Source organism: Mizuhopecten yessoensis, unplaced genomic scaffold, assembly GCF_002113885.1.
Source record: "Mizuhopecten yessoensis strain PY_sf001 unplaced genomic scaffold, ASM211388v2 scaffold4811, whole genome shotgun sequence".
Lineage (NCBI taxonomy): Eukaryota > Metazoa > Mollusca > Bivalvia > Pectinida > Pectinidae > Mizuhopecten > Mizuhopecten yessoensis.
In genome coordinates, this window is record NW_018405733.1 from 162,059 (window position 1) to 182,444 (window position 20,386).

At 36.0% G+C, this 20,386-nt stretch overlaps 1 protein-coding gene across 2 annotated transcripts in view; it reads left to right on the top strand.

Moving 5' to 3' along the window:
* Positions 1–5,684, top strand: part of LOC110449748 — a 32,904-nt gene extending 27,220 nt beyond the window's left edge. For both annotated transcript variants that reach the window (XM_021496806.1, XM_021496805.1), the window contains exon 2: positions 3,190–5,684. In XM_021496806.1, the coding sequence (XP_021352481.1) occupies positions 3,258–4,190 (933 nt within the window). In that variant the 5' untranslated portion in view covers positions 3,190–3,257 and the 3' untranslated portion in view covers positions 4,191–5,684. The remainder of the gene's footprint in view (positions 1–3,189) is intronic.
* The last annotated feature ends 14,702 nt before the right edge of the window (positions 5,685–20,386 follow it).

Genomic DNA, 20,386 nt, shown 5'->3' on the forward strand with positions numbered 1-20,386 from the left:
ATACTGTGGAGTGTGGGTAGGTGTCTGTATGTTATATAATGTGGAGTGTGGGAAGGTGTCTGTATGTTATATAATGTGGAGTATGGGTATGTGTCTGTATGTTATATAATGTGGATTGCGGGTAGGTGTCTGTACAGTATGTTATATAATGTGGAGTGTGGGTAGGTGTCTGTATGTTATATAATGTGGAGTATGAGTAGGTATATGTATGTGATATAATGTGGAGTACGGGTAGGAGTCTCTATGTCATATAATGTGGAGTACGGGTAGGTGTCTCTATGTTATATAATGTGGAGTGTGGGTAGTTGTCTGTATGTGATATAATGTGGAGTATGAGTAGGTATATGTATGTGATATAATGTGGAGTACGGGTAGGAGTCTCTATGTCATATAATGTGGAGCACGGGCAGGTGTCTCTATGTTATATAATGTGGAGTACGGATAGTTGTCGGGATGTTATATAATGTGGAGTGTGGGTAGTTGTCTGTATGTGATATACTGTGGAGTGTGGTTATTTGTCTGTATGTGATATACTGTGGAGTGTGGGTAGGTGTCTGTATGTTATATAATGTGGAGTGTGGGTAGTTGTCTGTATGTGATATAATGTGGAGTACAGGTAGGTGTCGGTATGTTATGTAATGTGGAGTGTGGGTAGGTGTCTCTATGTTGTAACATGTGAAGTATGTTTAAGTTTATCTGTGTGTCTATGACGTTGGTGTACATGTAAGTTCGATTGTCTCAATGTCGTGTAAAGTGAAGAATATTCAGGTATCTTTAATATTGTACATTGTTCAATGTAAAACATACATAACTTTAAGTTCAAGTGACAGCTCTGTGACACTTTAGTCAACTACCGCCGTTATTATAGATACTATTAGTGCCATGGTTATCTGTCAACAAATCTGCGCCACTTCTTGGTCTGTTAACAAATCAGCGCTGAACTTTTGTCAACAAAACCATTACCGCCTCTGTCAACGCTCTAGTAATACACCAGAAAACACAATTAACCAACAATCTATCTTCATAATGTGTATGATTGAAAAACTATCATCGTTGTCATGACAACATTCATATTAATATTGACAGTCTCAGTACATTGTATTGATAACAATATGTCACATGGCAACACTCGCATCGTCACATCAACAAAGTGACCACTGGTCATTACTGATCTCAGATGTCATCGAAAAGCCATTAATTGTATATATAATTCATTGTCAGTTCTAAATATAACGACATTTACTATTCTGCGACGCATATTGCGAATTGTGTAATGAGCAATACATAATGTACTGTGATTTACGTCCTCGATTAACGTGTACCATTGATGATGATGATGATGATGATGATGACGTATTCCCCTGTCTACCGAGACAATAAATATATTCCTTCATTTGAACCATCATATATATAACTGAGCGCGTTTATCTCATGATCTTTATACCATGTCATATAGACGTAAACAGATTCATCTCATAACCTGTAAACCGTGTTATATAGATGTACAAAGGTACATCTCATAATCTGTATACGTGTTATATAGACGTAAACAGAAACATCTCTTAATCTGTATACTGTGTTATATAGACGTAAACAGAAACATCTCTTAATCTGTATACCATGTTATATAGACGTAAACAGAACCATCTCATAATCTTTATGCCGTGTTATATAGACGTAAACAGAAACATCTCTTAATCTGTATACCATGTTATATAGACGTAAACAGAAACATCTCATAATCTTTATGCCGTGTTATATAGACGTAAACAGAAACATCTCATAATCTGTATACCGTGTTATATAGACGTAAACAGAAACATCTCATAATCTTTATACTGTGTTATATAGACGTAAACAGAAACATCTCTTAATCTTTATACCGTGTTATATAGACGTAAACAGAAACATCTCTTTATCTTTATGCCGTGTTGTATAGACGTAAAGAGGTACATCTCTTAATCTTTATACCGTGTTATATAGACGTAAACAGAAACATCTTTTAATCTGTATACCGTGTTATATAGACGTAAACAGAAACATCTCATAATCTGTATACCATGTTATATAGACGTAACCAGAAACATCTTTTAATCTTTATACTGTGTTATATAGACGTAAACAGAAACACCTCTTAATCTTTATACCGTGTTATATAGACGTAAACAGAAACATCTCTTAATCTGTATACCGTCTTATATAGACGTAAACAGAATCATCTCATAATCTTTATACCGTGTTATATATACGTAAACAGAAACATCTCTTCATCTGTATACCGTGTTATATGGACGTAAACAGAAACATCTCTTTATCTGTATACCGTGTTATATAGGCGTAAACAGGTACATCTCTTAATCTTTATACCGTGTTACATAGACGTAAAGAGGTACATCTCTTAATCTTTATACCGTGTTATATAGATGTAAACAGGTAAACCTCCTAATCTTTATATTGTGTTGTATTAAAGAATCAACATGCTGTAATAAAAGTAAACATCGTTAAGTCTTTGTATCAATAAATGTTTGTAACAGATTACATAAAATCAACATCAACAGAGCTATGTTTTTTCGAGTAGAACGAGTAGAAACACTTTCGTTGTAGTTGGATGTTTAACGTTAACGGTTTTACACTGTGTAGCTACATACTAATTAAACACAAATGACTTAAAAATGTAAGTAATTCTGGTTTCTACTGTTTCGCTGAAAGGCGTCCATGTGTAACAAGATTTACATTGTTTTCGCTTGTTCTGTACTTAACCTATTTTGGATAGCCTGACGAGGAAGGCGTTGTGTAATTATTTTCCCTAAAATACATTTTACTCACAACACACACGTTTTTGTGCTGACATGTTAATTTCTACTAAACACAGATTCCACCTGAGTCCATGCTTCTTTGCAGTGCAATCACTTAAGCTTTAAATGTTGTATATATTACTAAAAAATAAAACATATAGCACAAGAAAGTTGATAACTACTAGATATTTCGTATCTATCTGTTATACATATTACAAGATACATGTAGTTTATCCTTAAACGTTAACCTGATGAGGTTGACAAGTACATACATAACATAAGTGGTTCTTTGAATGTCAAGTAGATCTTACTCTCATTCTGTTATTGTAAAATAGTCCACTGTATATTGTAACGTTGTTTTATAATGTATGTCTTATTTGTTTTTATATTTCAGATGTATAAATAACCTGTTTGGAATACCAGAAATACAAAGCTGACTGTCGATCGGTAAATCACTTCAAAATGCGAACCCGTAGTTCTACCCGGGAGGAGAGTTCCCTACCATCTATATTCCGGTCTGGTCCCCTCAACTCGACCAGTACGGACGACTCGGAGTCGTCTACTGAGTCTAAACCAGACAAGGAGATAGACTTCCCTCGAGACACCTCCACGAGCGAGTCTGTGTTTAAGTTGCCAACAATAGACGGCTCGCGGACTAACAGTGTCACAAGTTTCATGACCACTCCAAATTCGAATTCCAACCCGCGCCGTCGTCAGTCTCGGGACAGGTCACGAAGGCGATTGTGTAAATCACCAAGTTGTCCTTCCAACATTGGATTTTCTGGTCAACAGAGCGTTGAATTAGAATCACCGACAGATACGGATAAAACGTCGTTGAATGTTAGCCCCGGAAACGAGGATAATGAGTTTAAACTTCCTAACATTTACAGGAACTCGAATAGCCTTTCTCTGCCGACAAGTTCACAAAGTGAAAAATTGAATCCATGGCATTCGGCACGTGACATTGATCAAACGTCACGGAGGTCATTACGTCGTACCGAGTCGTGCCGTGACGCGTACAATATCGGCAGCCCTGTCATGGAGACCAAGGTCAAGAACCATCAGAGGTCACAAACACATGCGGCGCTGCTTCTGCCAATCCGAAATAGTGAAACAAGAGTTTCTTTGAAAGGTAAGAAAAAGAAGAATACGCAGGTCTCCCCGAGGACCTATCAAGACTTTTCTGCTCACATTCAAACAGAACTCAACAATGGTGCTCAAAATGGTTGGGAGAGTGAATATGACAGTGACTTATACGACAGTGCGCGTGGGACGGGAGGTAATACGTTCGACCGTATTATTGAGGAGACAGACGGACATGTGGACATACCCAGCTCACGTAACATAAAGCCCTGGTTGAAGGACAGACAGAAGGAGGGCCAGGTGAAGGCGTAGTGGGGATTGGACATGGGATTGTGCAAACATGTATTGTCGCCCCTGGGTTCTGCTATTGTCCACAGGGGAGATGTAAGGTGTAAGGACCAGAAAGCTGTGATACCATTATAAACGACTAATCGGGATTAACCTTATACTCTAGAACCCGTCCTAAATATTTTGGAATTTTATTTGTTTTGCATAATTATGTTTGTGCTGAAAGTTCAAATGGATTATGTGGTTAGCAATTCGGATTATTGCTCAGTATACGTGCGTGCTCTATATAACGTTATATATTTCTTGTGAATGTTATGTATTAGCCTCAGAGGTACTACAGAAACTGTATGGAGAGTTATAGCATTGAGTGCACACACTTCATCGACTCCTTTTTCTTGTCTTGCGTAACTTACGTGTCTTTGAACTCGAAAATCTTTATGCGATGATTTGTTTTTTGTGGAAATCGTTACTAAAATCATCTCTGATCCTGTTCGACAACATTTGATTTTAAATCAAGCCGTTTTATATTGAATATTTGATTGTACGACGGGGATTGCACTAGATTATAAAGTTGCCATATTAAATATACACAACATGGTGTATATATTTGAGTTTCCTTATATTGAGTAAACATACATTTGATACATACTTTATGCGTATACTATATAGTTCCTTATCAATATCCCATTGAGTTAAGTTATACGTATTCACACATTTAAATTACCTTATTTATGAGTATACCACTGAGTTACCTTATGAGTATACCACGTAGTTACCCTATGAGTATACCACTGAGTTACCTTATGAGTATACCACTGAGTTACCTTATGAGTTTACCACTGAGTTACTTATCAGTTAACCACTGAGTTACCTTATCAGTTTACCACTGAGTTACATCATGAGTATACCACTGAGTTACCTTATCAGTATACCACTGAGTTACCTTATCAGTATACCACTGAGTTACCTTATCAGTATACCACTGATTTACCTTATGAGTATACCACTGAGTTACCTTATGAGTATACCACTGAGTTACCTTATGAGTATACCACTGAGTTACCTTATCAGTTTACCACTGAGTTACCTTATCAGTATACCACTGAGTTACCTTATCAGTATACTTTTAATTGATGTTTGTAAAACAATATAAGTAATACTGTACAATGACGGTTTAAGCACCCGGTAAGGCCACTTGACAGATCTGTTGTGTACCCGCCATACCCGTTATATTTCATTATAAATGCCAAAACTGTGGATTATCTCAAACAGGCGAACCTAACACTCCATTGTTGTGACTGAAGAGATTCTATTTTAGAATCTATACCTTTGTTTGACAATTTAAGATTTTAAACGCGATTAGTGATGCCGTTAGCTGTTCAACTCTCAAACAATTATACTGTGTCCAGATATTAATCCGGACAAAGGCCAGTCGCCTACTTAATCTGTGCCCATAACCTAGTTCTCATATATACACTAAACACAACCCTACCACGCTAGGTCAGTGTATGTATAGAAAACGAGGTGTTATAGTTGTATATATATATATATATATATATACAACATTATAAAAGTTCACAAACAGACAAAATTATGATAGTTCACAACCAGAAAAAATATTGATAGTTTAAAACCAGACAAAATTATGATAGTTGACAAACAGACAAAATTATGATAGTTAACAAACAGACAAAGGTATGATGGCTCACAACCAGACAAAATTATGACAGTTCACAACCAGACAAAATTATGATAGTTAACAAACAGACAAAATTATGATAGTTCACATACAGACAACATTATGATAGTTAACAAACAGACAAAAGTATGATAGTTAACAAACAGACAACATTATGATAGTAAACAAACAGACAAAATTATGACAGTTAACAAACAGACAAAAGTATGATAGTAAACAAACAGACAAAATTATGATAGTTAACAAACAGACAAAATTATGATAGTTCACAACCAGACAAAATAATGATAGTTAACAAACAGACAAAATTATGATAGTTCAGAACCAGACAAAATTATGATAGTTAACAAGGGGACAAAAGTATGATAGTTAACAAACAGACAAAATTATGATAGTTAACAAACAGACAAAAGTATGATAGTTTACAAACAGACAAAAGTATGATAGTTAAGAAACAGACAAAAGTATGATAGTTAACAAACAGACAAAAGTATGATAGTTAACAAACAGACAAAAGTATGATAGTTAACAAACAGACAAAATTATGATAGTTAACAAACAGACAAAATTATGATATTTAACAAACAGACAAAATTATGATAGTTAACAAACAGACAAAAGTATGATAGTTAAGAACCAGACAAAATTATGAAAGTTAACAAACAGACAAAATTATGATAGTTAACAAACAGACAAAAGTATGATAGTTCACATACAGACAACATTATGATAGTTAACAAACAGACAAAAGTATGATAGTTAACAAATAGACAAAATTATGATAGTTCACAAGCAGACAAAAGTATGATAGTTCACATACAGACAACATTATCATAGTTCACATACAGACAAAATGCATCTTAGTAATATTATCTACGCTCGATGATAGTAGGTGTTTAGCACACGTGGGGAGAGTAACGCTACATATCACAGACAGAGAACCATGGGCTCAATAGTATAGAAAACTGACATCAGAACAATATTGTTTTTGAATTTTAAGAAACGTCTTTTTGGCAGCCACTTAAAAATCATTTAGGCCTTCTATATACTGATGCATTGAAAACGTGTGTGCTGTATCGAAGACCCAAAACAGTAGTTGCTTTCTCCTACACATTATGTAAGGGTTTACGTGAAGGTATAGACATTATAAAAGGAAATTCGTTACCGTTAAGTGTAGGGTAGGAATGTATCAATATTTACTCAGACAACTCAGTTATAACAAAACAAGCTTCACGTATTTGCGTAAGGAGAATGGTGTTAATTATATGCACAGCGTTCACAGTACGGCATTAAAAGTGTACAATTTCCTAATAACAATATTTCATACCAAATGTTCTCAATCTGTTTCTAAAAGAAGTTTTAAAAAATTCTATTAAATTTTGTCTGGTGTGTTCAGTAATGGAGTAGAGCCGTTGTACTTCCGTTATTAATGAGTATATACTTATACTGTATAGCAGTAGGTAACTTTCATCAGCTCCTACACCACCTTGCACAGCCCGACGTCGCTGTCTCTTACTGGGTTTTAATTCCAATAAATGGGATTTGAGAAATGACGAGATGAGATAATACTAGCTTGTACCACGCTGTTTAACGGGAGGAGGTACCAAGGCTCTTAGCTTTTAATTCTAATATTTTCAAACTTTGATCCAGAAATAAGCGAGAGATTTTATGATAGTTCTAAATAGTCATCAAGCAGTTACTTGGTACAGTAATTAGACTTAAATTGATGGAGTTTAATGTCATACAGATATCGACACCATTTGGAGGTTCGGGCGTTCTCGGGTTAATTACACGACTGAACATAAATGATCAAGTCATCTACAGCATAACTTATTATGAACAAAAATGGTGGACTTGTTCTGTGATAAAGTGTTTGATTATAATTTAATACGCCCGAGGGTGACCGGGTGTATTGACGTCAACATGGTGGCTTCTTGGCTTTTGTAAACGCGTAACTTTACACTGCACCAGTAAAAGCAACACTACAATTCATGTACTCTACTGCACGAATAGGGAAACTATTCCAGGTGTGCGCTCAAGAAATAAGAGAGTTAGCGGGAGTGGATTGGTGTAGGATGTAAATCCTGTACGTTTGGGTTATCTCGGTCACTTTCCAGTCATTACTCAGACTTTAGGAAATACATGTAAATGTATGATACTTATTGTCCGAGTCGGAGATCGGACAGATTGCCACTTCCGTGTGCCGTTATATGGCGCTTTAGATAATTGAACTAGTTGCAATTGAGTACATGAGTTAATTACGGTCAAGTAACAGAAGCAGTCTATGATAGTGAATCGGCGGCGTCTGAACTCTTATGTATTCCTACGCGTAAAAGAAATTCCATTTAGTTGCAAAACTGTCGACTACTGATCAAGTCTTTGGCACGAATAGGTCAAGTATACGCTTGTATCTATGTATAAGCTTATAATGCGTACACAATATAAGTCTTATCGGCTAGCTACATGGCATTGGTGTAACTGAATACATGTATCATTAGAATATAGCAAACAAATTCAAACATATAGTTCGTATCAACTTGTAGTTTCTCAAGTTAATACACATGTACAATGCATATAGGATCTTACATGAGTTTCATTTCATATGAGATTTATGAAACGAGTCTAAGAATTTTTCAATTTAGCGAGCCTCTGGCGAACTAAAATGAAAAATTCGTGAGGAGTTTCATAAATTTCATATGAAATGAAAACGATTGTAAGATCCTTGTTATCACATAATCAAGATTTGTGGCACTTCTTCGTGTAAAACGACAATTTTAATGCAACCTTGAAATGTAAAAAGCCACCATTTTGACTCCAGTGCGTAAATCTGTGACCTCATGCACTTGTCCTAGGCGTGACGTCACAATTGAAACAATTGAAACTTACAACCAATCACAGGGCTGATAGGTCATATTATTTGGGTTAATACGCAAAAATATATGACATGGGTATATTCACTGGATAACACAGTATATTATGTGATAAACAAATATTAGATTTTCTATTGCTATAAAATTAAACAACAACGTTAACTTCTGAGGTTAGGAAAGTCTTATAAGAAATCCGGGTTTAGAAAATAGCCACGTTGCTGCTTTTGGGGAAAATAACTTCTTTTGAAATCACAGCTTTATTTCCATCAGAACACTACAGTACATATTACATGTATATATATGTAGGGGTATACTGTATAGATCGGACTTTCTATTTGGTGTATCTAGCCACATTACTGCTGTGATAGTATACGGGGATATACACCATATACGATATATATACTAATAGGGTGCTCATTTTGTCACCGGAGGTGAAAACGTCCCGACAAATCCGTCCAAGCCACTGGCTGTATCTGTACTATTATCAATGTCCCTCCTGTTTCAAATAACACACAATAGCTGTGGTAATATTGTACTATAGCTGTGGTAATATAGCTGTGGTAGTATCGAAATATAGCTGTGGTACTATAAATGTGGTAATATTGTACTATAGCTGTGGTAATATTGTACTATAGCTGTGGTAATATAGCTGTGGTAGTATTGAAATATAGCTGTGGTACTATAGCTGTGGTAATATTGTACTATAGCTGTGGTTATATCGTACTATAGCTGTGGTAATATTGTACTATAGCTGTGGTAATATTGTACTATAGCTGTGGTAGTAATGAAATATAGCTGTGGTACTATAGCTGTGGTAATATTGTACTATAGCTGTTGTTATATTGTACTATAGCTGTGCTAGTATTGTACTATAGCTGTGGTAGTATTGTACTATAGCTGTGCTAGTATTGTACTATAACTGTGGTAGTATTGTACTATAGTTGTGGTAGTATTGTACTATAGTTGTGGTAGTATTGTACTATAGCTGTGACAGTCTTGTACTATAGTTGTGGAAGTATTGTTCTAGAGCTGTGGTAGTATTGAACTATAGCTGTGGCAATGTTGTACTATAGCTGTGGTAATGTTGTACTATAGCTGTGGCAATGTTGTACTATAACTGTGGTAGTATTGTACTATAGTTGTGGTAGTATTGTACTATAACTGTGGTAATATTGTACTATAGCTGTGGTAATGTTGTACTAAAGCTGTGGTAATATTATACTATAGCTGTGGAAATGTTGTACTATAGCTGTGTGATATTACACTATAGCTGTGATAAATATTATACTATAGCTGTGGTACTATTATACTATATCTGTGGAAATATTATACTATATCTGTGGTAATATTATACTATATCTGTGGTTATATTACACTATAGCTGTGGTAATATTATACTATAGCTGTGTGATATTATACTATAGCTGTGTGATATTATACTATAGCTGTGGTAGTATTGTACTATAGTTGTGGTAATATTATACTATAGCTGTGTGATATTATACTATAGCTGTGGTAATATTGTACTATAGCTGTGGTAATATTGTACTATAGCTGTGGTAATGTTGTGCTATAGCTGTGGTAGTATTGTACTATAGCTGTGGTAGTATTGTACTATAGCTGTGGTAATATTATAATATAGCTGCGGTAATGTTGTACTATAGCTGTGTGATATTATACTATAGCTGTGGTAATATTATACTATAGCTGTGTGATATTATACTATAGTTGTGGTACTGTAATATTGTACTATATCTGTGGTAATATTATACTATATCTGTGGTAATATTGTACTATATCTGTGGTTATATTATACTATAGCTGTGTGATATTATTCTATAGCTGTGGTAATATTGTACTATATCTGTGGTAATATTATACTATCTCTGTGGTAATATTGTACTATATCTGTCGTTATATTATACTATAGCTGTGTGATATTATTCTATAGCTGTGGTAATATTGTACTATATCTGTTGTTATATTATACTATAGCTGTGTGATATTATTCTATAGCTGTGGTAATATTATAATAGAGCTGCGGTAATGTTGTACTATAGCGGGGTGATATTATACTATAGCTGTGGTCATATTATACTATAGCTGTGGTAAGATTGTACTATAGCTGTGGTAATGTTGTACTAAAGCTGTGGTAATATTGTACTATAGCTGTGGAAATGTTATACTATAGCTGTGGTAATATTATACTATAGCTGTGGTAATATTATACTATAGCTGTGGTAATATTATACTATAGCTGTGGTAATATTGTACTGTGGTTGGTAATGATTGTTTATTTGTATTATTGTTGTATAATCACGTGGATGCTCTGTTAAATATGACATATCATGTTATTGTCTTTCATCGAAACTTTCAAAGTATAAAACATTTTCCTCAAAGACTATCATAATTATGTACTCTCGAATGCAAAATAAAATTTTGAACGTTATATTCATGTGTGTTTTTTATATAGTCCTAACTGCTTTTAGTTATTACTTATCAATTATGGACTTTTTTGAAGTGGGTTCATATATATGTGGTCATATGGACCTGATAAAGCAATATTAACAGTGAAGAAGTCAAAGACCATGTAGATAGCGTCAAAGAGGATTTTGATAGCGCCAAGGAGGATTTTGATAGCGTCAAGGAGGATTTTGATAGCGCCAAGGAGGATGTTGATAGCGCCAAGAGGATGATGATAGCGTCGAAGACGATGTTTATATCGATGAAAGGATCTAGACAGTGCCAAGCAGAAGTTGAAAATATTGTCAAGAGGGGCTGATGATAGCGCCAGGGGAGGTGGTAAAACCGGGGGATATTTGATAGTACCGAGTTTGATAGCGACTAGATCGAGCTTTATAGTGCCAGCAGATGGGGAATGTACATGTAGATGGGGCCAATAAGGGTACCAAAGATTATGTTTGGCAGTATGATAAGACCGAGGGGAAGTTGATATAGTCGAGAGAGAAGATGATAGCGCCAAAAAGGAAGATGTTAGCTCCATGAGAGAAGATGATAGCTCCAAGAGAGAAGAGGATATCTCCTAAAGAGAAGATAATAGCTCCAAGAGAGAAGATGATAGCTCCAAGGAGAATGCTGATAATGTCTTGAGGAAAGTTGATAGTGTCGAGAGGGAAGTTGAACGTGCCGTTCGAACTGATTATGCAAGTTATTACGACAGGGGAAGATAATAGTGTCGAGAGGGAAGTTGAAAGTGCCGAAGTGATTCTGAAAGTGACGGCAGGGGATGTTGATAGTGTTGAGAGGGAAGATGATATATGGAAGCGCCGAGGGGAAGTTTGATAGCGGGGAGGGGAGGGGAGTAGGTAAGTTACTTGGCAGTCCTACATAGTCTGTACCGTAGCAGGTGTAACTGTTCCTCTGGTTTGGTTTGTCAAGTTGTAAATGACAGATCATAGGAGAGAATACCGATCGTGTCGACAAATCACCGGAAATGAATTGGGTTCGTGGCCATTGTATCGAACGCAAATTATGGGATGGTGCGGAGGACAATGACTGAAATACATGATTAAATTAACGGATGGTAAAATCAATTATGTCTACTCTGAGTATTCAATAAACATTATAATCATACTAGCAAACGCATTGGTTATTAGAAATGTAACTTTACCATTAAGACAACCACATATATGGTCACCATGAAATGTGAACACTTTACATAAAGGTCTGTCCAGGTTTACTATCTGTTAACACGAGTACGTTCTTTCATTTAGACAGCAATGTTAGATTTCAAGTAAAAATTCTTTACTAAGTCATCTGACTTCCAAGTTGCGTATCAAATGCTATACAAAAGTATATGTTCTAACCGAAGGTGGAGTTCACACACACCATAAAACCGTTACTTATTCATCAGGTATACTCCCGATAGGTGGCTCAAGGAAGAAACTGTCCGAAGTTGCCAGCATCAGAAGTTTTATTGGTGGTAACAGGTCAATCAGGTTTACATCTGATCTAAACCTGATAAACATACAAGGGTCGGTATACCGTTTATTATCATTCTATTACACCATTTATGTTACAAAGCGTTCGACGTTTTCCTGCTTGAACTGCTTCATCTCCATTACTGAACACAGTATTCAAATATCTATATTTAAAATTTTAATATTTAAAAAAGTACATGTTTGAGTCCGGTGGAGAGGATCATATAGATCCTGTATCGAAGAATAAACTACACTAAACTAAACAGTCATTTTACTTTTAGATGTGAAAACCTCAGTGTTAGCGGTATGACAGGTTTTAAGTAGATCTAGAGGTTAAAAAGATATTACGTTTGTGTGTCCGCTAGCAAATCGTCCAAACATACCAAATCAATTGTGGGTACCCTCATTCGTCCAAACATACCAAATCAATTGTGGGTACCCTCATTCGTCCAAACATACCAAATCAATTGTGGGTACCCTCATTCGTCCAAACATACCAAATCAATTGTGGGTACCCTCATTCGTCCAAACATACCAAATTAATTGTGGGTACCCTCATTCGACAAAAGAAACCAAACCCGCGACTCGCTTGTTTACATTTGCAAGGGAGGTTTTCGGACGAGCGTTTGTTTAATGGAAAATAATGCATGCACGCGCACGGTCTATCGTCCAATAATATATTGTTAGGTGTATTAACCAATGATAAGCCGTTACATCTCTAACGTAGTAAAATATCCAGTAATTGTAAGGGCCAACTCCGTAGTTCGTGACAGTTTTTGGTACGTGTCATTGCTGTACTACGATATGTTAGCAGTTATGAACGTTGCATGTGGCTGGGTCAGATTGGTATCCCCGAATATTCATGTAACAGCAGTCATGTTATGCTGTACTATTGAAATAATTATTGTTTTTACACGTATTTTTTTCAGAAATTGGATAGAATGATTTTCTTACTTAAACTGCTTATAATAGGTATGTTTCATTTCACTAAATTGATCAAAATACCTTGAGATAAAGAAATGGCCCTTCAGTGTGAGAAACGTTCATATGTAGGCATTGTTAGCCCATGTAACTATCCCCAGGGAACTGTTGCTTACGAAATCAATGTGAGATGGGTACTGTAATCCAGGCGTGTATCCAGCGGCGATTTACTCTGATATATAATTTGAATTAATAAACAATGAACACCTCCATATCCAGCCTCGGTTTGGTACACCAGGTCATTAACTCGTTCTGACGATCTCAATATCATAGCTTCCAGTTTTGGGTATGGAATCCAGATCGCCACAAACTAGTACCTCTTCAAATGCATTTATGTTTACACTGCATTTCAAACTTAACTAATATCATAAATAGTTCAGGGTAACTGCTCTATGCAACAAGAACATTTGTGTTTATTTGTTGATTTTAAAATGGCCGACAACATGTACTTCAGACATAAATATCAATAATATTCCAATGGACACTTTATCTTCGTGCAATTTAGATGGTTGAGTACGTGGAAAGAAAAAGCAAAAGTCATGTTAAAAAGGGTTAGGAAAAGGTAAAAGACAGAAAAGGGACAAGTTAGAAAAGGTATAAGATAGAAAAGGTACAAGATAGAAAAGATACAAGATAGAAAAGGTACAAGACAGAAAAGGTACTAGATAGAAAAGGTACAAGATAGAAAAGATACAAGTTAGAAAAGGTAAAAGATAGAAAAGGTACAAGTTAGAAAAGGTACAAGATAGAAAAGGTACAAGTTAGAAAAGATACAAGTTAGAAAAGATACAAGTTAGAAAAGGTACAAAATAGAAAAGGTACAAGCTAGAAAAGGTACAAGATAGAAAAGATACAAGTTAGAAAAGGTACAAGTTAGAAAAGGTACAAGATAGCAAAGGTACAAGTTAGAAAAGATACAAGATAGAAAAGGTACAAGTTAGAAAAGGTACAAGATAGAAAAGGTACAAGTTAGAAAAGATACAAGTTAGAAAAGATACAAGTTAGAAAAGGTACAAAATAGAAAAGGTACAAGCTAGAAAAGGTACAAGATAGAAAAGATACAAGTTAGAAAAGGTACAAGTTAGAAAAGGTACAAGATAGCAAAGGTACAAGTAAGAAAAGGTACAAGATAGAAAAGGTACAAGTTAGAAAAGGTACAAGATAGAAAAGGTACAAGATAGAAAAGGTACAATAAAGAAAATATACAACTTTAATATCGGAGCACGTGGATAGAAATCAATTACCATCTCCTCTCATTCCCAATGTGAACTTTACCGGACCCCTGCTTTACTAGATCTTGTATCACTGCGTCTATCCTGCCGGGGGACGGCCTCACGTAGTCTTGTGCTCCATTGTGTCTCTTAGAAATGTGATAATGGATGAACAAATCATTCTGTTTTATTAATTTTCATGGCCAGTGACACGATATTTAAAATCTAAATTTATTATACATTTCTAAATTTTTATTACCGCAGTCATTGATTAGTATAAGACTTCATGCCATGCCGGGTCGCGGTTAAAAGGATGTACGGACTGTTTCCTGTTCACGAGTGTGTAGACGCGAGAAAGATGTACTCATTACATGTTGTCTCGATAGCACGTCTGAGACACCACGATACTTACATCAACAATAAAAGTGTTCTATATAGTATATAAGGGTGGTGATTTATGACCAATTTCTCGCTGCAGTCAATGTTATTGTCAGTATGATAAATGTGGACGACTGGACAGAAACGGTGTTAGATAAAGAAAGTGCTGTCATTTTCACAGGGACATTTGACACCCCGGCTACCGCGCGTATCCCTCCAGTATATATACCCGGAATGTAGACCCCGGCCAGACCTGGAGCAGAATGCATTGTCACCAAACAAATACCGACTAACTCCTCACTTAATTTCACGACCCATGGGTGTAATATTAATCATATTTATTCAGATATACAAAAGAGGGGAATTCATTTATAAAATGTACGCAGGATAACCCGACAGGTGTGATAAGTGGTCGGGGATTACGGTAGTGTTAGGCGATGCACACCGGACACCTTAAACTGTCAAGAGAAAAGACATAGTAGCGATAACAACATTTTTGTGATTAAGTTTTTGAATCCCTTTATTAAATGCATGAAACATAAATAAACAGTCAGCGATACAGCTTTATAACATCGCCACTTTAAACATACATAATTTAGATTTTATATCAACCATATTTTGCCACTCAAAAAGAGGATATTTAAACACATTCGACTACATTAAGAATCTTAAAATTATTTTCACATTCTGATAAATAAGGTAGGGATTGTCGAGTATTGCTGCGATATCTCAAACAAAAAGGAATACATTTAAACATAAGTGAAGTAATGTTTAATGAGAAGGACGTCTGATATCTAACAAGTAAACATGTATCACAAATTTCCAGCCAGTGACCTATATTTTCCTTTTTATAACACTGGATTTTCTATGTCTAGCCAGTAGCACGAAACGCCTTTTCTTTTAATATCAAGGCAGTGTCACACATTGTTCTATCTTTTGATATCAATGCAGTAACATAAACGCACCTTGCTCAAACTTTTGATATTTAGGCAGTAACACACATTGCTCCATCTTTTGATATCAAGGTAGTAACATATATTGCTGTATTTTTTTTTATATCTAGGCAGTAACATAAACGATTTATCTTTTTATATATAGGCAGTAACACATATTGCTCTATCGTTCGATATCTAGGCACTAACATATATTGCTATATCATTTGACTTCTAGGCAGTATAGTACAGTATATTGCTGTATCATTTGACTTCTTGGCAGTATAATATATTGCTGTATCATTCGATATCTAGGCAGTATAATATATTGCTGTATCGTTTGTTATCTAGGCAGTAACATATATTGCTGTATCATTTGACTTCTAGGCAGTAAATTATATTCCTGTATCATTCGATATCTAGGCAGTAACATATATTGCTGTATCATTTGACTTCTAGGCAGTAACATATATTGCTGTATCATTCGATATCTAGGCAGTAACATACATTGCTGTATCATTCGATATGTAGGCAGTAATATATATATTGCTGTATCATTCGATATCTAGGCAGTAACATACATTGCTGTATCATTCGATATCTAGGCAGTAACATATATTGCTGTATCATTCGATATCTAGGCAGTAACATATATTGCTGTATCATTCGATATCTAGGCAGTAACATATATTGCTGTATCATTCGATATCTAGGCAGTAACATATATTGCTGTATCATTCGATATCTAGGCAGTAACATATATTGCTGTATCATTTGACTTCTAGGCAGTAACATATATTGCTATAACATTCGATATCTAGGCAGTAACATACATTGCTGTATCATTCGATATGTAGGCAGTAATATATATATTGCTGTATCATTCGATATCTAGGCAGTAACATACATCGCTGTATCATTCGATATCTAGGCAGTAACATATATTGCTAAATCATTCGAAATATAGGCAGTAACATACATTGCTGTATCATTGGATATCTAGGCAGTAACATATATTGCTGTATCATTCGATATCTAGGCAGTAACATATGTTGCTGTATTATTTGACTTCTAGGCAGTAACATATATTGCTATAACATTCGATATCTAGGCAGTAACATACATTGCTGTATCATTCGATATTTAGGCAGTAATATATATATTGCTGTATCATTCGATATCTAGGTAGTAACATACATTGCTGTATTATTCGATATCTAGGCAGTAACATATATTGCTGTATCATTCGATATCTATGCAGTAACATACATTGCTGTATCATTCGATATTTAGGCAGTAACATATATTGCTGTATCATTGGATATCTATGCAGTAACATATATTGCTGTATCATTCGATATCTAGGCGGTAACATATGTTGCTGTATCATTTGACTTCTAGGCAGTAACATGTATTGCTGTATCATTCGATATCTAGGCAGTAACATACATTGCTGTATTATTCGATATCTAGGCAGTAATATATATATTGATGTATCATTCGATATCTAGGCAGTAACATTTATTGCTGTATCATTCGATATCTATGCAGTAACATACATTGCTGTATCATCCGATATCTAGGCAGTAACATATATTGCTGTATCATTGATATCCAGGCAGTATGATATATTGTTGTATCATTCGATATCTAGGCAGTAACATACATTGCTGTATCATTCGATATCTAGGCAGTAACATATATTGGCTGTATCATTTGACTTCTAGTCAGTATTATATATTGCTGTATCATTTGATACTTAGGACAATGACACCTTAACCTCCATTAGACGTGTGTCAGGGGACACATATTGTGTGGCCAGGAACTGCGAACGTTATCATAAAAGAGTAAAACTTAATTAAGAAACTGTACTATCATATTTATAAATAATGTTTATACGAAATTGAAAATACTGAATGCATACATGTTAATATTAATTTCAATCTATAATTTCAGAATGTATTGGTTGTTTTGTTCGGTTAAGAACATTGACACCTCTTTGGTACAATGATGAAATGAGACACACCTACAATGTGTGTGTTTATCAGGGAGAAAATCCCCCTGCATCGTACAAAGTGGGGAGGCATTTAATATAATTTTCACAGTACTATAGTAGACAACACACCTCACACAATGTATTGTCCGAGAAAGAGATTAAAGTTTGATGGCCGCCCGCAGTGTTCGCTATAGACCCGCGGATCGATAATGGAGGCGGTGTTTAACACTCACGAGTGATATTCATCTCACTCAATTAAATTATATTCAAGTTTGATATATTCAGCACCTGTAAAGTACAGTTTTGACTGCCAAAACGGCATGAAACGTTGGTTAACAAATGATATATGTAGATTTGATATGTAGTAACAGATGAAGCAGATAGGGTAGTTTGAATTTTGTGTTTAAAATTAAAACAAAAACGAATTCTATTAACTGTGTATCTCTACCTATAATGTCAATGAGAAGCACACGTAACAGTTTAATATGTACACATTCATTTATGAGATTACTTTATCTCCACACGAACATCATAAATAACGGAATCTCTGTCTCTCTACCCTGACGTATTACGCGGCTAAATCACTCCGTTCGAAATGTTCAAAAGAGGTCAGTTCTGGCCACCATTTGGAATCTAATAGTACAGTGTATATGGTTCACAAAATACACTTTCTTTTTCCGTGCTGTAGTCGAAACCGGGTGAAAACTGAATCATCTCATGTTTAAATTAATTCCCAAAACTGATTAGTTTGAAAAGTTTTAATTTAATAATTTAAAAGTTATGTCGACATCTTTCAATAATTATGTCGACATACGTAACTCGTAAGTCGCAAGTGGATGGCAGAAATATGCCACCATAGCCGTGCTTCCAACGGCATCTTTTTTGGTGCCACCTCACTTGAATGCTACAGCACAGATACCGCAACATCCACCCCAGACCATTTTATCCTCCACCTGTGTTGTTAGAGTTGTGTGGGCAGGAGAAAACACTTTCTCTGATATTCCATGGGTACGACGACTTCGAGGATCGAACCCCGGCCGTCTGCGTGGAAGGCCGAAATGTTAACCACTTGACCAATCCGTCTATATTTAATGATCTAAAGGGTAACTAGACATAGGTTGGATCGACACTTACGCCCTTCACACAATGTACATGTGTATATAGGTTGGGCCGATGCTTACGCCCTTCACACAATGTACATGTGTATATAGGTTGGGCCGATACGTACGCCATTCATACACTGGATATAGGATGGGCCGACACTAACGCCCTTCATACAATGGATATAGGATGGGCCCACACTAACGCCCTTCATCCACTGGATATAAGATGTGCCGACACTACCGCCCTTCATACACTGGATGTAGGATGGGCCGACCCTAACGTCCTTCATACACTGGATATAAGATGGGCCGACACTAACGCCCTTCATACAATGGATGTAGGATGGGCCGACACTAACGCCCTTCATACACTGGATATAAGATGAGCCGACACTTTCGCCCTTTACAAACTAGAAAAAGGATGGGCCGATACTTGCCCCTTTCGAACACTGAATATAGGATGGACCGACACTAACGTCCTAAACACAATGGTTAAAGGATGGGCCGACACTTTCACCCTTCACAAACTGGAAATAGGATGGGCCGAAATGTATCCCCTTCAAACAGTGGATAAAGAATGGGCTAACACTAACGCCAAACACACACTGGATAAAGGATGGTCCAACACTAACGCCCTACACAATTGGATAAAGGAGGGACTAACATTAAAGCCCTACACACAATAGATAAAGGCTGGGCTGACACTAACGCCCTACACAAACCTGATAAAGGATGGGCTGACACTAACGCCCTAAACACACTGGATGTAAAATTGGCCAACATTAACGTCCTACACACACTGGATAAAGGATGGGCCAACACTAACGCCCTACATACACTGGATAAATGTTGTGCAAACACTAACGCCTTACACACATTGGATAAAAGATGTGCCAACACTAACGCCCTACATACACTGTATAAATGATGTGCCATCACTAACGCACTACACACAGTGGATAAATGATGTGCCAACACTAATGCCCTACACACACTGGAAAAGTATGGGCTGACACTAACGTCCCACACACACTGGTTAAAGGATGGACTGACACTAACGTCCTACACACACTGGATAAAGGATGGGCCAACATTAACGCCCTACACAC